The sequence below is a fragment of the Fistularia commersonii genome, chromosome 21, assembly GCF_037954325.1.
Source record: "Fistularia commersonii isolate RoL2024-O1a breed Wild chromosome 21, RoL_Fcom_v1.0, whole genome shotgun sequence".
NCBI lineage: Eukaryota > Metazoa > Chordata > Actinopteri > Syngnathiformes > Fistulariidae > Fistularia > Fistularia commersonii.
The window spans coordinates 14750727-14772845 of record NC_141304.1 but is presented as its reverse complement, the minus strand read 5'-3'; the positions used below and the strand labels follow the sequence as shown (position 1 = coordinate 14772845).

The following is a 22119-nucleotide window of genomic DNA, read 5'->3' as shown; positions in this document are numbered from 1 at the left end:
GCTCTTTGCTGCCGTTTTGTGATCGTTCAGAACAAGAAACTAGTAAGATATATACAGTTGTTTACCAAAAAAAAAAAACCACTGCACATTGGAAATGTAGCTCTCATAGCAGAAGTGTGTAAACATTTTAACAACAATAAGGTCTTAGCGCAGAGCTTGCAGCAGTCAGCCGTCATTGAGGCTCAACAGTCGGCGGCCTCGCCGCATGTCTCCTCTCAGTATTTGAACAATAAATGTGAAACTCCAGCCATTTTGAATCCAAAACCATCTAAAACTGGTGAATTCCAATGAAAAATACCTTTATAGTGTAAATCACTGATAAATATTACCTGTTTTTCATTCCACATTTTTTTCATTCCAAGTGAGGCACGACCTCTGCTGCCTCCCCCGACTGCACCTCACCGGGATAAAGCATGGATTCACCTTTTAACTCTCACAGTTATGAAGGTGCATTTCAAGCAGAAGCGATCAAAATGAACTGTTTCCCGGTTATCGGGTGCAGCCGGGGTGCGAAAGGCGCCGAGCGCCGGAAGGTTTGTTAGTTGGGAACTTGAATAATGAGCTTAATGTAAAACAGCATGAGGGACCGGTGGCGTTCAGGCTCTCACATCTAATTGGAACCCAACCCTTCACACTCTTTTTTTTTGTTTGAAACTTAATTATACACAGATACAACGCAGGGAGAGAGTGTGTGTCATGGAGGCCAGGTGAAATAAATAAAAGTAAGAGGGAGAGAGCGGGTGGAAGGGTGAGAGGGGAGCGATGATTAAAGAGGAAGCGGTCCTAAGGAGGGAGGGAAAATGTTTAAAATATGGGGTTAAAAGTTCTTAAAGTAGGCCGAAGACAAATGAAATTAAAGCGTGCAGAGAGGTGGAGGAAATGGACCGACCACGGTTGCAGACAGTGATGGAGGAGGCGAAAGAAGGAAGGCAGGAAGGAAGGGGGGGGGGGGGCAGAAAAACCAAAAAAAAGGAGAGGCGACCGTCGCGAAAGCGAGGTGACCTCTGAGGTGACGTTTTTGAAAGCCGGCGAGAGGCGAAGGGAAGGAGATAGGATGAGCGGGATGGCGTGACACCGGCCATCTGTTAGCCCGGGCGCCGGTTCATTGTTTGTTTGCGCGCTGTGGATCCGCATCTCACTCGGGGTATCGGAGGTATGTACCTTTATATTCCTGCGATCTAGTCCACTAAAGCATAACGTACGCGCAGGTCGGAACCTGTTCCCTCCCTCTGCGCGACTCATGAAGTCACCGGGCCGAAGCTGAAAGGAGGTTAAAGCCGGCGCCGGCCCGGAAATGGAAAATGTGCGAAAACGCCGACGCGTAGCCTCACATTAATCATCCGGGCGGCGGGTTACGTGTTCAGCTGTGGGGCAAGAACGCAAGACTCGCCGGTCCGAAGGAGCGCGGGCGGCGAGGTGGCGGCGTGGGATGTGTGTGTGTGTGTGTGTGTGTTTGTGTAGTTGCCGGCTGGTGGTCCTGTGCCCTCCTGAACCGCCCTGAGGCCGCCGGGCAATTTAACCTTACATAAAAATGTCCCTCTATTCTCCAACTGTCTCCCGTACGGCTGTGATTGGCTGTTACTGCGGGCAGAGCGGTGAGTAGCTTTGAATGCTCACCGCTTTCTTTCCGCTAGAAAGCTTTCAGACATTCATTCTCACTCCCTGAGGGCGACGGCGGTGCCATGCAAGGAACTAACCAGGCTACCTGGGGCTCGCTCGGCCCAAGGATGCTACAAATTGAACCACGACCTTCTTATTGGTGGGGCGTCTGCTCAACCAAGGCATACTTCCCTACCTTGTTATTGTTTTTACGCAGTGGGTCCACTAGCGGGCGATTCACTTCCAAATTCCAAGTATCTTTAAGAAGATGGCGGCGTCCCTTGTTGTCCTTTCGCTGGTCGCGCTTGAGCATACCGCTTCCCCAGGTAGTGCCGCGTTTGGCCACGCATCTGCAAACTTCTGAAAAACGGACGGTTTGGATTTAAAGTTGCTTTAACCTTGAGCTCCCGTACAAATGCTGGATTGTATGATGTTTCCTGCTTTTGCTTTTGCAACACGTCGACTTCTCCTCCCCGAGTAAGTCAATCCAAACGCGCAAAGACTCATGTTGAGTTCGAAATGTGCTTTTAAGCACTTATTTTCCAGTGACTGCCCTTTTTGCCGGGAGAAAAAGTTTTTTTTTGAGGTCGCCACTTGATAATTAATGGATCGAATCGGGTAATCGCGCTATTTAAAGTAACAGCTGATAAGTTCACAGCTAAACAAATACAGTCGATATTTTTCGACATTTATTCCACCAGTCACAATGCCAGGGAAAATAATTGCCGGGCGCCGCGGTTTCTCTAATCTTCCCGGATCTTCACAGAGAGCTTTAAGTCCTCGTTGAAATTCCTGCCAAATGCTGCGCTCTTGTTTGGTCAGTCCAATGTGGGAGTGTTTCTTGAAGCCACAAAAAGAAAATCAACTTTATTTTCTCCCCTTGTGGTTTGGAAGATAATGAAAATGAAGCTGGAGGAGAGAAACTTGAAATCCTATTCAGCAAATGAATAGAGAAATTACTCCAAACAAAAGAGAGTGAAGGCATACAAGTGGGGCGATGTATTATTTGGGAGTTGCTCCTTCCTAGCGCAGTAACGGTATGTCCTCCAGTGGCCCAAAGAGTCAGTCCATCCGTGTAGATCACGTCTAAAACGTCTGAAACATCTGCTTCTTGTGGTTGCAGCGTTCGCAGAGCTGCAGACGGACATCCACGAACTCACCCAGGAGCTGGACGGAGCAGGAATCCCCTTCCTGGACTACCGGACCTACGCCATGAGGGTCCTCTTCCCCGGGATTGAGGACCACCCTGTGCTCAAGGAGATGGAGGTACGGGTCAGTAGAGAGCGCTTCACACACACACACACACACACACACACACACACACACACAGACATAAGAATAGTAATTGTGTTTATTTACCTTATTAGAATTTGCCAATTTTATTAGCATCCTTGTTCGCCTTAGCAATTTGTACTTCCTCAAGAACTCCCTCTTTTCTAAAGTTTGTTATGGCAAAGAAGGACGGTATGAAGATGTTACCAATCAATTTAACAAAAAAGATGCTGATCTGATCATCAAAAGGTGTCATTTAATTGCAAGGTATTGTTTTGATAGCACCAACTTGCTACATCCACGTAAAGGACACCAAGTTCGCCCAACATACCGCAGCTCCTGGGGCTCATTTGAGCTCCACATTAAATGTGAACGTTGCCTTCAGTTCGTCCCTTGCGTCCATTCCCTGCATTATTTTGTACGTTTCCTGCGTAGCCAAATCAGCAGTAGCATCAGTGCTCCGCAAGTCTTTTTGTGCTGTGCTACCGGTATGCTCAAAAGCAAGCGAAAGGAACGGAAGAAGACGAGATGGTAACAGTGAAACCAAAGAATACTTCCATCCACCTGCTGCCGTGCACCATCATTTCCGGACTATGACCCACTACTTTTTTCCGACATGTCGAACACTGCGGCTTAAACAATGACGCGGCTAATTGATGGATTTTTTTTTTGGGGGGGGGGGGAGCTAACGAGCTTCACGCCGCCAAAAGATTTAGCCTCGTCACGTCAGAACCATGAAATTACAGTGAAATTATGATTCCGACACTGAAGAAGACAACTTTAATGGTTTTAGTGAGCAGGAGGAAGACTAAGAAAGCGGGGATAGAAAATGGATGGACTTTTCCATGTATTATTTATTATTAATCGTTTTCATCAGCCGTGTCACAGGCACTGTAAATAACTCATGTTACAATGTGGACAAGTGTGCCTTATAGAGAAGCACACATATATTTATTTCGTTACTTTTAGCCGATGCGGCTTAAAGTCAGGTGCGCTCAATAGTCCCCTAATTCCGGTATTTAATGTCGCCGTCTGCGACATTTCCTGGAATGTCCATTTTCCCCAGCTCCTTCGCTGTCGCCATGTTTGCTATTTTGGAAAGGGAGCTCTGCGCTTCCCTCCAGTGGAGGTATTGTTTAGCAACCATGGCAACATAAAGCACTCATGGGAACTATGTGGGCAGTGATGGACATATCTATTTCCGTGAGCATAAATGATTCTTTTTGACTGTACTATCGATGTGATTGGATAACGCCAGCAGCGGACGTCCGGATATGAATATTTGAGTTCCGGCCTGACATCACTCACACTTCCTTAAAAGTTCCTGTAGAAATCATGCATGGTCGCATAAATCCTAAACTCCCCTCTGTTTCCACCTTATTAATATCCACTTTAAATGTAATTAGCTTAAACGATTTCCACAATTCAATTCGAGGTGTTTGGGGTGGGAGGAGGGAGAAAAAAAAAAAAAAAAAATCAAGTGCAATCAAGAAAAGTGGAGGAAAGTCAAGCTCCACTTTGATGGAGTACAGCGCGGGTGGGGTTCTTTCATGGGGAGTAAACAACATCTGAGCTGAAACCCGTTGATGGATTGCCTCTGTAGGTCCAGGCTCGTCTGAGGCCCACCTGAAAAAAAGCAATGTTCGCCACCCCATAAACCCCCCGCCTCCACCTCCCTTTGCTTCTCCTATTTTTTTTTTCCCAAGAACGCCATCCCTCACGCAGACCTCTCCACGCGGCGTCCGGAGCTGCGCCTCGCGCTAGCGCTAGCTCCGCGCTCCGCACTTCCAGGGGCGCTCCGGTATCTGCTCCGAGCGTATTCCGAAGGGACGGTGCGGCGCGGCATTGGATTTTCATTTGTACGGTCCAGGCAATCACAGGCCACCGTAGCGCGCTCGCAGGCGGATCAATTTCTTATTACGGCGCCGTTGCTGGCGGAGAAGGAAGGGGATGGTTGCAGGGGGGTTCGGAGCGCGGGTTGGAAAGAGTGTTTGGACGAACGTGGAGAGAATAACGCGACCGCGCGTCCGCTAACGTAGCATTCTGATGTTACCTCCGTTCCAGCCGCCTCATTCCCCGCTGGTCTTCTGCTCTCCACACCTTCTACCCAGGTACCAGCCAACGTGGAGAAGGCCCTGACGCTGTTCGGTCAACTGCTGACCAAAAAGCACTTCCTGCTGACCTTCATCCGAACCCTGGAGGCGCAGCGTTCCTTCTCGATGCGAGACCGCGGCAACGTGGCCTCCCTCATCATGACGGCGCTGCAGGGGGAGATGGAATACGCCACGGGAGTCCTCAAGCAGCTCCTGTCCGACCTCATCGACAAAAACCTGGAGAGCAAGAACCACCCGAAGCTCTTGCTCCGCAGGTGAGAAAACACCGACGCTCGTCTCGATTCCGGATGCCTCCTCAACCCGCGCGGAAAGAATACCGAAAAGACGGTCGCCCGGAATTTCGGAGGGAGATACGAGATGTTAATGCCCTCGCTGTGTCTTAACCGGGTTGTTGTCAGAGGGGATTACACCCTTCAGCACACACACATCCGTCCCCGATGGAGGAGGAGGGAAACGCCCGGGCGGCCGGGAAGGGGATGAGGCTTTGCAAAGGGCAAGGGGGGGAAGAAAAATCCGAGGTGAGAAAAAGGTAGATGGAGCGGCGGGAGCGAGGGAGATGGTGATTGACGGAGACGCGCGGCGAAAATGTCCGCGGGGAAATTCCGGCCGCGGGCGAATTTGCCTGTCGAAGGAAAGAAAAGGAAGATAAACATGAGATAAACATGTAAAAGGAAAAGCTCAATACCGGAAACGCACTTTCTCTCAATACGTTGAGGTATTCAATGATAAACCCGTGCTTATATTTAATTAAAAATCTAATCAAATAAATGACTGTAAGCCAATATGGCGCTTTTTTTTCCGATTCCATCCGCCTCCCCGTCCTGTCGCTCGCGGTTAACAACAACAACAACAACATGAGCCGGAAGGGTCTCCTCCTCCATCGGGATGACGGTACCCGTCGACCGCCATCATCTCCCGCTAAGCCCGACGGCTATCAGGTGCTTTCACCTCGCTCGTCCTTCAGCGGCCTCCACCTCCTCCTCCTTCTCCTTGTTGCATCATCTTTCATCTGGTGCGCAGCCATGAAAAAGAAATCTTTCAAGAAAATATCAAACAGTCAAATCGCGAAGCTCGTGAAGCGTGGGAGTCCTAGCTTCGCTGCCGCTACGGGCGTTCACCCGCCTGGCTGGCCTAGTTTCCTGTATTTTCTTGTCTTTTTTTTTTTTTTTTTTTTTTTTTTTTTTTCTTCAATCCCGTCAGAAAAATATCAAATATGATATCTCTCACTGCGTTTTTTTTCTAAATTTACCGCCCGAGATCACGAAGGTGACGATACCAGCTCGGGCCGTCGAATCAGGTCAGGTTAGATTAATAACGGAATCAAATCCCAACCCGGTGGTCTGAGGAAACTTCTGGACTGCACTATTCAACATCAGAATCAGATTATATATTATATATAATATTATTTATATTATATATTATATTATAAAAAATTATATATTATATATATTATTATATATTATAATTATATATATATATATATATATATATATATATATATATATATATATATATATGAATAAATAAATTTCAAAATTGTGCAAGTTGCTCTCCATTTATATTACAAATATAATCAACATAAATTTGGGAACATGTGAACATTAAGAGTAAAAATTAAAATGAATAAATAAAATTAGAAATTAAAAATAGACGTAAAAGAAAAAAAATATAACAATATATTTTAAAAATTAAAAATATGTGTATGAATAAATACATTTCAAAATTGTGCAAAGTGTCGGTAACAAATTTCTCTCCATGCATATAACAAATGTAATCAGCATCAAGTTGGGAACATGTGAACAGCAAGAGTAAAAATTTAGATAAATAAATACAATTAAAATTAAAAAAATATATATGAAAGAAATATATATGAATAAATACATTTCAAAATTGTGCAAAACGTCAGTACCAAATTGCTCTGTTTATATAATAAATATTATATTACTTACAGCGAGGTGGCATCTACAGAAAGAATAAGAATAAGAATAAGAACAACTTTATTTATCCTGAAGGAAATTGTTGTGCCAGAGTTTGAAGTAAAACATAACAATAATAAATAATAGTAGGAAATTGTATAAACAGTATAAAAAAGGGAGGACACTCTGGCAGACAGCGCCGGAAGTAGTAATAGTAGAAAACCAATAGTAGAAAAAAGTAGTAGAAAACCAACTTTCTTAGCTGAGTGGGCGGCCTTCTGCCTCGACCCGTCGAGGTAAATGAGCAAGAGAGCAGTTACATGCTAACAGTTACATGCTAACAGTTACATGCTATTAGCTGAAATGATGACGGGACATGATAGGATAAGTGGGAGTAGGAACAGAGGTGCCTCATTGGACGTCCCTCAGCAGAGTAAGGCAGCATAGCTATGTTAGCTTAGCGCTGTCTACCCAAAGCAAAGGCTTTAAGCCTCAAACGACGAGAAGGCGTGGTTTCACAAAAGAGGAGCTCGGCGGTGCAACGCTTCGGTTCATGTCCTGCTTCTGGAGACTCCAGGGAGCACCAGTGGGAGCGAAGGAAACTCATGGAGGACACGCCGAAAGCAGAAGCCACCATTTTCTATTTATGTTGGCGCTTCTGGTGTTCAGCTGTTCAAATTAAGATGAGTTAAGATCAACTTTATGGATCGCCATAGGGGACAGCAGCGTAACAGTTATAGTACAGTGATCCCTCGCTATAACGCGGTTTACTTTTCGCGGTTTCGCTACTTCACGGATTTGCATCGTGCGTTGTGTTCTGCATTCTGATTGGCTAAAAAGCCACTCCGCTTCTTCTCTACCTGTGCGTCAATAACGTTGCAGTTTAATATGTACACGTACGTAAAACAGCTCGCCAAATTTACATGGCGTACGTGCAAATTCTCTTGCGATTTCGAGTTTCTCTAAAACCCATCATGTTGACAAAACGCTCTGGAGCGACAAAAGGGCCCAAAAGGCAGCGGAAGATGCTATCTATCGCAGATAAAGTTAAACTTCTGGACATGCTAAGGGAAGCTAAAAGCTATGCGGCTGTAGGTCGGCATTACGGAATGAATGAATCTTCCGTTCGTTCCATAAAAAAGGAAGAAAAAAACATAAGGACGACAGCAGCGATGTATAATAGAGTATTTAATTGTATAATAATTGTAAAAAGAAAAAATAAAGGTTTCTACTTCACGGATTTTGCCTATCACGGGTTCTTTTTAGAACGTAACCCCCGCGAAAAACAGGGTATACTGTATTGATAAAAATGAATATAAATATAGATAGACAATAAGAAGGCAACGATATCAAAGATAAGAATAGATAAATGAATGGAGAAAAAAATAAAAATAACAGACAACCGAAACGCCAACAACAAGGATGGGAACATAAACAGAGCGACAATAATAAAAGTAAACAAAAACGAGCAGGAATGCGAACGGGCTGAAACCAACATGGAGTTAATGCACGTCACGTGCAAATTAGATGCGAAAGAGTAATTTTAACTGTAACAGCGAGGACTTAGAACGGTGGCGTTTGCGAACGACGCCGATCGCCGAATTCCTAACGAAGACTCGTGGGTTTGCTTTGCGTGGGAGGACGTGGGGACGCCGGGAGTTTGTTTTTGGCAGCTGAATTTATTTGCGTCGCTGTGGGACGGTTTGTTTCCACGGCGATGGAGGGGGGGGGTCGCCGATTCACGCTCATCACGACCTCGACGCGTCGCGTTCTCCTCGACGCCCTTTCCAACCCTCTTGTCTCCTCCAGGACGGAGTCGGTGGCGGAGAAGATGCTCACCAACTGGTTCACCTTCCTGCTGTACAAGTTCCTCAAGGTAAAAAAAAAAAAAAAAACATTTTTTTTTTTTTTCTTTGAAGCAATCAAAATTCCGACGCTTTTTCCGAGACGAGGAGAAACACCACATACACACACACACACACACACACACACACACACAGCTGCAGCGCTAGATAAGGCAGCTGGCTACCTATCCCTTAACTCCCGCCTTTCATGCGGTAAATTCTCCTCTCTCCAAATTGGAGAATCTGGAATCTGAAGTTAAGAGACAGCGAGTCACGTTGCGGCGAAGCCACAGACTCCCGTCCTCTTTCTGTCCCCTTGCAGATTCTTTTTTGGCCCCCCTAAAAAAAAAATAAAAAAATTGGAGAGTGTGCGTTGGCCTGCATGAATATGTGTTTTTTTATCCCCCTCGCTGCTTTGGAGCTTAGCGGGAAAATGCTTTTTCTCCTTTCACTGTACTTTTTCCTTTCACCTCACGGATTCCTGTCTCTCAGATATGGAATCAGAGGGAGTGATTGAGGCTTAAACCGAGCCTAAGTGCTGTTTCCGTTCACACGTCGGAACGCCGACGATCATTCAGCGTTAACTCCTCGGATTCGGGGGAAAGGCATCCGACCGGGAGTCGCGTTTGAGCATCCGAGCGTCGTTCGCTTTTTGTTTCGGACGCGGTGCCTGTCGCTGAAGGACGGTGGACGGTCGGAAAACGGGGTTGCGATGAAAGTACGGCGTGGACTCGGTTGGGAGGGAGCAGGAAAACTTTTTAAAAGTCGAAACGCTGCGGAGTTAATCGGAAACTTCCAGAACAGGAGGAAGACAACAACGAGTGGAAGAACGTCATCATACCGTATGAAGCTCCACACCATCTACCGTTACATTTCAAACCCCAAAACACCCCGAGGCAAAAACTGGTGCACAAGATGGAGAGTGTGGCGTCTGATGGTTGCGATGAGACCAAACAACCTCTGCACAAATAGATGTCCCTGCACAGGAGAGACACCTTCAGGACAGGACTTCGAGGTCCACCTGAAGGACAAGGGACATTCGTTCGGAGACAAAGATGTTGCTATTCTGTCCAGAGAAGACAGATGGTTGGAGAGAAGAGTCAAAGAAGACATCTTTGTCAAAAAAATGTACAACGCTGTACTGGGATCCATACCGAGATGGATCTGCACCAGGACCTTCTGCGCCCTCCAAACAACCAGGAAAGACCCACCACCAGAACTTCCTCAGTCCATGTGATCCAACAGGTTTAGCTTTACGTTCCAATCCAGGTAACCTAGCGTCTGCAGATAAACTCGTCCACTTGCACAACAACCCACCGTAACGTTCAGTTATATTCAGAAACTCCCCAGAGGTCACCAGAACTGAAGAACCCTCAAATTCAAGTCCAGTTGCCGAGACAAGATTTCCTCAAGAACCGGCCGATGCGTCGGATTTTATGTAAGACGGCGCCGAATGGCACGCTGTCCAGGTGCAGCAGGTCTGGATCCACATGCTTCTCAGTATTTTCTGTTGCTCCCCCCCCTAGGAAGAAGGAAACATCTCACGCCCCTCAACTCTCCGCTATTCTCCGAACACAACGGTGCTCACTGGTTTACTGAAGTAGTTTTCACAAAGCGTGATGATTGTCGCCGATATTCGGCTCGTTTTCGCTGAAAACACTCAAGCGGCTTATCGGTGTAACAGGGATGTAATGTCTTTCATTTATTTGGCTTCATGCTGACAGTAAACACTGCGGTCTTTCCCGGTCACCCACATTAGTCACAGGGAAGCTAAGCGCTACGTACGCGTCGTCATATTTCCTCGTCCGAGCTTTCTCGTTACATTCGTTTGTCTCACTTTCTCCGACTCTCACATCCTTTTTCTCATCCCTGTTAGATATTCTCCATGGTGTCTCTTGATGGTTTGTCCACTGCACTTCATGTTCCCTGCTTTTTGCTGCTTGTGCGCATGCGCAGTGCAAAATAACCTACACCACGGAGCTAATGCTATACCATTAGCATGTTTCCCGGGGTCACCCGCTATCTGAGAAGCAACGCTTTAAGAAGATCGGCAGAAACCACCCAGCTCGGTGTGGGCGTCCCTCTGCCTCGACCGCGAGACACAAAAAAATGAGCTCTTGCTAATAATGACAACCGCGCTAACATGCTAACAGCTCACGTGATTCAATGATAGCTGTCATATTGAAAGACGCCTGGCGAGACGTTGCGGTAGATCATCCGCTCCATGAGAGAAGATACCAGGTTGCCGTCGGTGCATCGATGAAGGGGCATGAAGCTAAGACCTAGCCTAGCGCTATTAGCTTTCTCAGAAAGGAAAAGTACAAACGAATTCTTCAACGTAGAGAAGGAGAATGGAAGATGCATCGCAAAGATGTTGGAAGATACATTTTTTTTACCACTCTGACGGTGTTTTTCAAGTGTCCCTCACCGCAAGAAGAACCGCTAAGGGTTAGATAACGTTTTTGTTCCAAGCCACGCAATCGTCTTCAGCCTCGGCCCTGAGAGTCGCCGCCGTCCCGTCAACCCAAGGTTTTATTTTCTTTTTAGGCATTCAATAGAGAGTTTGGGACAATTTGGGGATTCAGCCGGGTGTGAATAGAGATGGCTCCGGGTCAAATAGTTCTTCAAAGTAAGGAAAAGAATTGAGCTTTTACTTCGCCGAAAGGAAAAACAGGTAGAAGAAAAGGTTTGCTTTTTTTTTTTTTTTTTTAATCTACACGAGGGTTTCACCATTCGCGGCGAGGAAAAAAACGCGGATTTGGCGCATTTCGTCATCGGATGTCGACCCGAATTGCGAAAATACAAGCGCGGTCGGGGGTCACTGGATATGACGGGTGTAAGTACGCGATGCTAAGTTAGCAACCCGACCTGCGATGATGGAGAGAGCGAAAGAAAGGGAGGAAGAAAGAGAGAAAACGTCAGGGAAAGCGAAACGGAGGCCCAACATCCCAACGCTCGTTGCCTGTTTGACACATCTCGCACAACAAAGTGCTTCTCCAAGCGTTTTTTCACCCCTCAGTCGTTAACCTTCTTTAACTTCTCCATCAATTGCCACTCTCACACACACACACACACACACACAATGATTTCTCTATTCTCTCGCTCTCACACACACATTTACATTTACAGAGGGTGTAAGACTCGCAAGGGAGGCGCATACGAGAGGTGTTCCGGGCCCGCATGGGCCTCCTTGTCTCCCGGCAGGTTCTTCATGCAAGAGATTTGAAACATAATTAGAGTTTCTCTTGAAACGTGTGTGCGTCATTTGCATTTTATTACTTTTTTTTTTTTTTTTTTTTTTTTTTTTTGCACAGTTTGGCAACGCTCGAGTTGTAATTCGTTTTAACAATTTGCCCCCGCCCTCGTTTTTCCAGGAGTGTGCCGGCGAGCCGCTGTTCATGCTTTACTGTGCCATGAAGCAGCAAATGGAAAAGGGCCCGATAGATGCCATCACGGGAGAAGCTCGCTACTCCCTGAGCGAGGACAAGCTCATCAGGCAGCAGATCGACTACAAGACTCTGGTTGGTGCTATGAACCTACTTCTTTGCACGTTTGATGCTACGAGTGTTTGCTAAAAGCAGATGCTGAATCCGGGGTAATCTAGCCAGCCACCTAGTGTTGAATGCTGAATGTCAAACGCCTGGTTCAAAGTCATAGCGCTAATAGCTAGCTCTCGCAAACTGATTTAGCGTTCCAAACGCGGCCCATCCATGTCTGATCCTCCGAGTACAGGCGCTGAATTCGGGGTAATCTAGCTAGCTAGCTACCTAGAGTTGAACAGCTAGCGCTCCCAAGCTGATTTAGCGTCCCGAACGCGGCCCATCCGTGTCTGATCCTTCGTCTACAGGCTCTGAATTCGGGGTAATCTAGCTAGCAAGCTACTGAGAGTTGAAAACAGTATGATAAACACCTGGGTCAAAGTCTTAGTGCCTTAGTGCTAATAGCTAGCTCTCCCAAGCTACTGGCAATTTAGTGCCCATCAGTGTCTGCTCATCCATCCACAAATGCTGATTTCGGGGGGATCCAGCTAGCCACTTAGTATTCAAAGCGGAATGAATAACGCTTAGTTGAAAGTCATAGTAGTGCCAATAGCTAGCGCTCCCATGCCGATTTAGCGTTCTGAACGAGACCTGTCCCTGTCTGATCCTCCGTCTACAGGCGCTGAATTCGGGGTAATCTAGCTAGCTAGCTACTGAGAGTTGAAAACGGTATGATAAACGCCTGGGTCAAAGTCTTAGTGCCATAGTGCTAATAGCTAGCTCTCCCAAGCTACTGCCAATGAAGCGCTCTTAAAGTGGCCCGTCTGTGTCTGATCTTTCATCCATAAATGCTGATTTCAGGGTAATCTAGCTAGCCACCGAGTGTTCAAAGCAGAGTGAATAATGCTTAGTTGAAAGTCATAGTAGTGCCAATAGCTAGCGCTCCCTAGACGATTTAGCATTCTGAATGGGAACTGTCCCTGTCCGATCCTCTGTCTAAAGACCTTGAATCCAGGGTAATCTAGTTAGCCACCTAGTGTTGAATGCTGAACGATAAACGCCTAGCTCAAAGTCATAGCACCAAAAGCTAGCGCTCCCAAGACGATTTGGCATTCTGAATGGGGCCTGTCCCTGTCTGATCCTCTGTCTAAAGACGTTGAATTCGGGATAATCTAGCTAGCAGCCTAGTGTTGAATGCGGTGTAATAAACGCCTTGTTCAAAGTCTTAGCACGATAGCACCAATAGCTAGCTCTCCCAAGCTGATTTAGCGTCCCGAACGCGGCCCATCCGTGTCTGATCCTTCGTCTACAGGCTCTGAATTCGGGGTAATCTAGCTAGCAAGCTACTGAGAGTTGAAAACGGTGTAATAAACGCCTGGTTCAAAGTCTTAGCACGATAGCACTAATAGGTAGCTCTCCCAAGCTACCGCCAATTCAGCGCTCTGAAAGCGGCCTGTCTGTGTTTGATCTTTCATCCACAAATGCTGATTTCGGGGTAATCTAGCTAGCCACCTAGTGTTCAAAGCAGAGTGAATAACGCTTAGTTGAAAGTTTTAGTAGTGCCAATAGCTAGCGCTCCCGAGACGATTTAGCATTCTGAACAAGACCTGTCCCTGTCTGATCCTCTGTCTGCAGACGTTGAATTCGGGGTAATCCAGCTAGCCACCTAGTGTGGATAGCAGAATGATAAACGCCTAGTTCAAAGTCATCGCGCCATAGCACCAACAGCTAGCGCTCCGGAGACGATTTAACGGTCTGAACGCGACCCTTCCGTGTCTGATCCTCCGTCCGCAGACGCTGCACTGCGTCAACCCGGAGAACGAAAACGCCCCCGAGGTGACGGTGAAGAGCCTCAACTGTGACACGGTGACACAAGTGAAGGAGAAGCTGCTGGACGCCGTGTACAAGGGAACGCCGTACTCCCAGAGGCCCAAGGCCTCTGACATGGACCTGGGTAAGCAAGAGGGGAGACCCATGACTATTTGCAATGTCAACAAATGGTAAAGCGGTGCAGTTTTAACATGACGACTGCGTCGTGCAGAATGGCGGCAGGGTAGGATGGCTCGCATCATCCTGCAGGATGAGGACGTCACCACGAAGATCGACAACGACTGGAAGAGGCTGAACACCCTGGCTCATTACCAGGTACGCTGCCGCTTTGTGTTGCATTCGTTGTTTACATCCGGCGCCGGTGTTGTGGACGTCGCGTTGCGTTCAAGGACGCGAGGCGGTAGACGTTAGCTCGGCTGCTAACTGAGAATCCCGTTTCAGGTGACAGACGGCTCGGTGATCGCCCTGGTGCCTAAACAGAACTCCGCATACAACATCTCCAACTCCTCCACCTTCACCAAGTCCCTCAGCAGATACGGTACGAGAGAAGGTGTGTGTGTGTGTAGTCTGTGTGTTCTCACATCTGAGAAGGTCAAATGAAACCGCTTTACATCCCTGATCCCCGGATGTGACCTTTGGACCACGGCCTCGTTCAGTTCCTCTGGAAGATCGTCCCTTCACTGTCCATGTCCGAACCATCTCAGTTTGACATGTAGCATGAGACGGACTCCTTCAGGATCTTCTCCAACCTCCTCACTCCACACCCTCATCTCTGCTGCCTCCTATCTTCTCCTCAGTGTCTCCAAACCAGACACCATGGCACCTTTCACCTCCATCTTCTCAACCTTTCCTCTCATAGACTTTACTGCACAAAGTGGATACAGTACAAAGTACATGCAGTACAGACAATACAAAGTACATGCAGTATAGACAGTACAATGTACATGCAGTACAGAGAGTACAATGTATATGCAGTACAGACAGTACAATGTACATGCAGTACAGAGAGTACAATGTACATACAGTACAGACAATACAAAGTACACGCAGCACTGAGGTTTCCCCATTTTGAGACAAGAACAGGTATATTCTATTACAGAGCTATTACAAAGTGCATAAAGTACATGCAGTACAATGTGCATACAGTACATGCAGTACAATGTGAATACAGTACATGCAGTACAATGGGAATATAGTACAGAGAATACAAAGTGCATAGAGTACATGCAGTACAATGTGAATACAGTACAAAAAGTACAATATGAATACAGTACGGACAGTACAACGTGCATACAGTACATGCAGTACAGTGTGAATATGTTAGACAGTACAAAGTGCAGAGTAAATATAGTGCATACAGTACATGCAGTACAACGTGAATACAGTACAGAAAGTACAATGTGAATACAGTACATGCAGTACAAAGTGAGTACAGTACGGAGAGTACAACATACAGGAAGTACAATCCGAGTACCCGTTCAGAATGAAAGGGCACCATTGGCAATTTTGTGGAGATTCCTTGATGGTCCTTGAGCTGCGACAGAAGATGTACCACAAAGTTCAGACAACTCTGGTCCTCCAAAGTGGAATCATAGAACTGGGTGACAGAGACGCTATCAGTGAAAGCTACTGGCGTTTTAGATGTTTTATTTTACCGGAGAGCTCGTTCCGTTCTTCAAGAGCTCTGAAGGAGAAGGCAGACCTCCTCATCCAGACGGAATAATAATGATAATCATCCTATTAAGTGGTGTTAAAAAACGAGTTAAAAATACTGCAGAAAAAAAAAAAAGCAAGCAACAATAAAGCTTTTATTTGGTGTCAGGGCCAAGAAAAAGACAGGAGGGAGAGTGACAGGCAAATGTTTTCGGGAATGAAAGACTGACGTCCGACCAGCGGAGGCTGTCATCTCAAAAAATCTTTTAATCAAAAGGAAACGTTGCTTTTCCTTGAACCGCTTCAAGGGTGGATTCAATCGTGTTCTCTTCAAACGGCGATTAAGACAAAGCTAATTATATTCTTCTGTGTGAGAAGGTGGCGCAGAGGTTGGCGCTGCTATATATATCTTTGTCGAATGAATCAACGGTTGTAGCGCCAACGGGCTTCTACCGGATAAAACGGTACTACTTTCTAAAAGACCTCTTATTAGGCTACAACTTGGGGTCTGATTCTTCGTCCATTGTCCAGATACTTCATGGCAGATGTTCTGCGCCGTCCGTATCCATACCTTCATCCCTCTTGCAGAAAGCATGCTGAGGACGGCGAGCAGTCCGGACAGCTTGCGTTCCCGAACCCCCATGATCACCCCCGACCTGGAGAGCGGTACCAAACTGTGGCACCTGGTCAAGAACCACGACCACTCGGACCAGAGGGAGGGGGACAGGGGAAGCAAGATGGTCTCGGAGATCTACCTGACCAGACTGCTAGCTACCAAGGTAGGAAGGAGCGAAGAAAGAAAGGACATTGACTCGCGAGCACCTTTCACCCGACGCCTCACAACGTAATTATGTACCCCACTTTCTTAGCGCCCCCCCAACCCCCCGCCCCGGTGACCTTTTGTTTGCCGATGGTATCGGCGCTCATTAACATTCTTCAAAACCTTCTTGCTCGAGACTCATATGCATGGGAGCGTGCGGGTGTGTGTCTTAATTAGGCGTTTGACCTTTGACTATTGACTTGTTTAGTTGCTCGGGAGTCGGTGGCCTCAGGGTTCGCAGTTCCAGGCCCTCACCTTGCAATCATTACCCCAGAAGGTCTGCCGTGTATCACCGGTTCAAACGTTAAAACCCCGTGGGGTCGGGTTTCTCCTCGGCAGGCATCCGTTTTAACTTGCTTTTGTTGATACCGTGAAAAATATAATCAACTTCAGTCAATGTTAATTTCACCCCCTGACGAACCGGCGGAGGATGATTGACGGCTTGCGAAGCAGCCATCGCAACTTTTATCGGAGCAGCGGGAACTGGGAACTTCTGAGATGTGTAATCTGCTGCTTTTAGACAGAAAAGGACATCGCGGAGGTTGTAGCCGCCACGACGTTCATGGAATAATAACCGTGGACTATCAGAAGTTGAAGCGTCTTTATCTTCTCCCCGCACTGCCTCACCGTTAGCGAACTCCGGATTCATTTTAGGCCAAATTGGAGACGTCTCTCAGGTGGACCAGGCCAGAAGATCTCTTCTCGCTCCATTTCTCATTGCCGATCAGTGACAATGGAAGTTTTTATTTACTTTTGCGAGATGTATTTACTCATAGGAGTTCCACCAAGCATGTCATACCAGTACTCCTTCCTTGGAGTAGGAGCTAAAATATTTCCAAGAAGCGAGATCCACAGCCTCTGGATCTTCTGCTGTCTGAGTTCATGGACAAACAGCAGAGTTCTTGAGAAGCTTCGCCAAGAGAAGGAGGCTATTGTTTTGCAGGTAGAGGCTCGGTTAGCTAAGTTGATCCTCCAGTAGACTCGCTTCCCCGGAAAGGAAGGTTCGGTTTCCGAGGTTAGCGGAGCGTGTGAATGTTTTGCCGACAGACTCGGTAAAATGATAAACATCGATTCCGCGTGGTGTTCGCTGAACTTTCCAGACAAGACGAGGAAGGTTCTCCGTCACAGCGCAGACGCAAACAGATTCAGAACAACCTCCATGCCGACATACGGCAGTCAAAGGCTTTCGGTCTCATTTGCAAGCGCTAACTGTCACGGTAATTCAGCTCAGCCCGATACTTTCTCTCCCCTGATGTTTCACTCATTAGCTCCAGATTTCCATTGTTCCGGCTCCAGGTAGCGCGAGGTTAGCGCCGTCAATGCCGCTTCGATTAAGAAATGATTAACATGCCAGCCGGGGAAGACAATGGAGGAACTTAAAACTCTGCCGTTTGTTCTTATTTATCAGAGCCTCCGCAGCTTGGTGTGTGTTGCACACTGATTGGAAGGAGTATGAAGGAATTGTCAAAAAACAAAACAAAAAAAAAAAACGCAGATTCAACTTCTGGCTGATTGAAACAGGGTTTTGGGAGGGCTTTGTGAAAAAAAAAAAAAAGAAAAATCCTTGGTTCTGGATGCTTGAGGAAAACAATGCACAGAGTCTGTGGGTAAAGGCCAAAACGCTCGATGCATACAGCATCTTAAAAGTTTTGTGTACAACAACCTTAGGCTGAACTCCGATTGGTCCCTTCCGTGAGTCTGTTAAGAGGATCGAGCACTCTGGGGATGTTTGTGGGATGAAGGCAAAGAACGGTTCCAAGCAGCAGCAAAGTCAGACAATCGGTATCAAGACGGAAACTTGTATCCAACATGAACATTCCCTCCAAACGTTCAGTTCATTGAACAATGCACATGACTCGAATCGATTCCTTCCTCAGTCAAACCAGCAGGACTCTCGTACCTTCACGTAGTCTTGGTTGAAGTGAGCTAGCTGCTCTTGTGGTTGTCAGGCATGTTTGGGTCTCAAACATGGTTTCCTCTCCCCTGCCTCAGGGTACGCTCCAGAAGTTTGTGGACGACCTGTTTGAGACCATTTTCAGCACGGCGCACCGAGGCAGCGCGCTGCCGCTCGCCATCAAGTACATGTTCGACTTCTTGGACGAGCAGGCTGACAAGCACTCCATATCGGACGCCGACGTGCGGCACACATGGAAGAGCAACTGGTGAGTTGGTGAAGGAGTGAGCCGGCGTTACGTCACAACACTTGCGACTTCCGTAATACGGCCTTGTTGAATGCGTCGTCACCGAACCACTTCTCAAGCCTTCTTATATCCTGTCCATTCACCTCCTCAGCCTTCCACTCCGGTTCTGGGTGAACGTGATCAAGAACCCCCAGTTTGTCTTCGACATCCACAAGAACAGCATCACGGACGCCTGTTTGTCCGTGGTGGCCCAGACCTTCATGGACTCCTGTTCCACATCAGAGCACAAACTAGGGAAGGACTCGCCTTCCAACAAGCTGCTCTACGCTAAAGATATCCCCAACTACAAGAACTGGGTGGAGAGGTACGCCTTCCCGGGATCGGTCGATCGCGAGGAAAATACCGAAGGCGTGGTCTCAAATGACTCGTGTGTCCGTGTGCCGTAGGTACTACTCCGATATCTCCAGGATGCCGGCCATCAGTGACCAGGATATGAGTGCCTACCTGGCAGAGCAGTCGCGTCTGCACGCCAACCAGTTCAACAGCATGTCTGCCCTTCACGAGATCTACTCCTACATCATCAAGTACAAGGACGAGGTCAGTGCAGAAGGCGCGACGTTTTCACCTCGAGGCTTCGATGCCGAAATTGGCGGTGGGATTTTGGCGAGCATACGGTATGAGTATGCGATGTTCGTCGTGAGGGTGCAGCGCAAAGAGTGCAAGGAAACAGCAAAGGTCTGCGTTCTGCTAGTCAAATTTAACTTGTGAAAGATTCAAAAGCCACTTAAAGTTGAAGTATAATAATTTTTGTAGTAATTTGGCCCCATTTTACACAATAAAAGTTTACAAAATTACACTCTTGGGTGAAAAGCCAAAATGTAAGTGGGGTTTCCACCATCCAGACAAGGAAAACGTACCACTTTGAAAAAAGGCATACCTGCTAACGTTGCGGTCGATTGCCATCGGCTGATGGATAGACCATAGTGGACTCCAAAGTACTCCAAGGTACCCCAGAGTACTCTGAAGTACTTGGACTGGCGTGACTCCTGGGCTTCTCTCTTGGAACTGGCCCTCCTTGAAGTTCAGGGTCCAAGCAGCAACTCCACTGTCTCCAAAACCACCCGCACATGCAAGCGCCTCGGTTAGCGGTTTGTTTAGCGGACGGCGTTTGCGCCGCGGGTCCGAGATAAACGTCCTGAACCTTCCGTCTACCTTCTCCAGATCTTGTCGGCTCTGGAGCGCGACGAGCAGGCGAGGAGACAGAGACTGCGGAGCAAGCTGGAGCAAGTCATCGACACAATGGCGTTGGCCAGCTGAGGGTCGTCCAAGCAGCGGCGGCTTCCTCCTCCTCCACCTCTTCATCCTCTTCATCCTCTTCCTCCTCGCCACTTGTGTCTCTCCTCGCTCCTCTCACCCAAACAAACAACAACCCCCAACAAGATGACAGATAAACTGCAAACGGACTGAAGCAGTAGACTGCAAAATGGGGGGGTTCGGCAGAGATGGGCGGGCCTGTGTATGCTTATGTGTGTGTGTGTGTGTGTGTGTGTGTGTGTGTGTGTGTGTGTGTGTGTGTGTGAGAGAGATTGCGACAGAGGACATTCCCACACACGGACAAACACGTCAGCTGACGCCGTTTATCGTGGACGTTGGATCTTGTGGTTAAATGTTTTTTTTTTTTTTTTTTAATTTCAGGAGTTTTTTTAATTTTTATGTTTTTATTTTTATTATAAATATTTTTTTTTTTTTTCTTTTGTGCGTGTCATGAAGCAAACGGTAGGAAAACGATTGAAAAAATAAAAAATAAAAAAAAAAAAAAATCTCCGGGGAACTCCAGTTACGGCATCCTATTGCAGAACGGACCGGGTCTGTGATGAGCCAATAGGGAGAGGCTCTGTAGGTCAGGTGACTCCAATGGGTGTCGACTTTTTTTAAAGGATGTCAGGATTAAATGTCTCTCTTTCTTTTCTTTGTATAAATGTAATCGACTGCCCACTCTCCGATCTCCCGCCACTTGTATTACTGCTGAATTTGCACAATTTACAGAAACGTTACAAAGGAAGACTATATAGATATTATATATAAATACAGCTACGTTTTTAAAAAAAAAAAGAAAAAAAGATTAGGAATTTTCCGTTGTTTTTCCTTTTTTTTTTTTGGTTTTGACGCGATTAAAAAAAAAAAAAAAAAAAAAAAAAAGAGTCAAAAGCAGGATTTGATATTTCAAGTACCAAAAAAGAAAAAAACGAAAAAGCCGGTTTAAAAAAAAAAAAAACAGAAGAAAAAGAAATTAAGAGTCGTACTGTGCCATGTTTTCTTTGAATGTCGTTTAGTGCAGAGACATTTTGTTAGATGGAATGTGCTTTCATATGAGTTTTAAATACGAACATGCCTCGTGACTGAAGACAAACGTCTGCCCCCGAACTCCCGACCCCCGCCGTCGCCCCAAATATCACGTTTACAAACTCCCGCTAACGTCGGGACAGAGTCGCCGTGGCAACACCGCGCGACCGGGAAGTCGTTTTTTTTTTTTCCCAACCTCGTTTTAAACGGTCCGCGTGTCATCCGAGACGCAGCCGCCTCGCACTTCCTGGAATACAACCCCCGCAGTTTGACACTAGCCGCCATATCTTAAGCGCTAAGGTCGGACGGACGCTCTCTTCGTCCGAAACCCGGTCTCGGCCAGGCGGGGCCGCCGTCCGCCTCTCGAGCCTGCAGACCCGGAGCTCCTGATTGGTTCACGGAACCACCAAAACCCTCCGGTTAGCCCGCTCCCCTTCCGCTAGCCTATTGCCGTCTGTGGCTTAAGCTTCTTTTATATCATTTTATTTCTTTTTTTTTCCCGAAATGTCTTGAAGTTACAAAAGTATCTTTTCGGATCTAGTTGTTTTTGCTGAGAAAAGAAAAAAAAAAAAAACCCAAACCGCGGTCCGTATGATGTTTTCTTTTGTAAATGGTAAACTTCCTGGCGACGAGGACGAGCAGAATCGTCTGCCTTTTTTTATTTTATTTTTTTTAACCCCAATTTAGGCTGTTTCTGTTTTTTCCGCCCACGTGTAAATTGTACATTTACGGTACTCAAAGACGAAATTCTTTTGGGTTTTGCCTGAAGTTGAAGTACTTGACCCCCCCGACCTTCCCCAGCCGTCCCCCGAAACCCCTTTTCCTCGCGGGGGTTGGAAATGAAAATGTTGCATCAGATGAGCATCCGTGTCTTTTGTGATGGAAATGTGACTTTTGCTGCTTTAACGCGTGTACCTTGTTTTCTCCGTCAAGACGTTTAGGGCTGTCGCTCTCTGCTGTCGGGGAAACGCCGCCGCCGCCCCCCCGTCGGGACGCCTCCCCTCTGAGCCACCGCCGCCCCCCCTTTTCATTTGTTTACATATCCGAGGCGCCGTTCCAAACCCCGCGGCGAGAACTCGCCCGCCGTAGATTTCGCCGCTTGAGCTCC

At 47.0% G+C, this 22119-nt stretch overlaps 1 protein-coding gene across 4 annotated transcripts in view; it reads left to right on the top strand.

Moving 5' to 3' along the window:
* The window catches only part of plxna1b (plexin A1b), a 211125-nt gene extending 190258 nt beyond the window's left edge, over positions 1 to 20867 (top strand). Inside the window, exons 21-32 of one of the 4 annotated variants that reach the window (XM_086168083.1) lie at positions 2723 to 2865; positions 4983 to 5239; positions 8711 to 8777; positions 12120 to 12266; positions 14019 to 14178; positions 14266 to 14369; positions 14496 to 14592; positions 16296 to 16486; positions 18520 to 18689; positions 18820 to 19032; positions 19115 to 19265; positions 19890 to 20867. In XM_086168083.1, the coding sequence (XP_086024209.1) occupies positions 2723 to 2865; positions 4983 to 5239; positions 8711 to 8777; positions 12120 to 12266; positions 14019 to 14178; positions 14266 to 14369; positions 14496 to 14592; positions 16296 to 16486; positions 18520 to 18689; positions 18820 to 19032; positions 19115 to 19265; positions 19890 to 19985 (1796 nt within the window). In that variant the 3' untranslated portion in view covers positions 19986 to 20867. Of the gene's footprint in view, positions 1 to 2722; positions 2872 to 4982; positions 5240 to 8710; positions 8778 to 12119; positions 12267 to 14018; positions 14179 to 14265; positions 14370 to 14495; positions 14605 to 16295; positions 16487 to 18519; positions 18690 to 18819; positions 19033 to 19114; positions 19266 to 19889 lie in introns of all 4 variants that reach the window. The other 3 variants (XM_086168082.1, XM_086168081.1, XM_086168080.1) reach the window with 3 other exon arrangements.
* The last annotated feature ends 1252 nt before the right edge of the window (positions 20868 to 22119 follow it).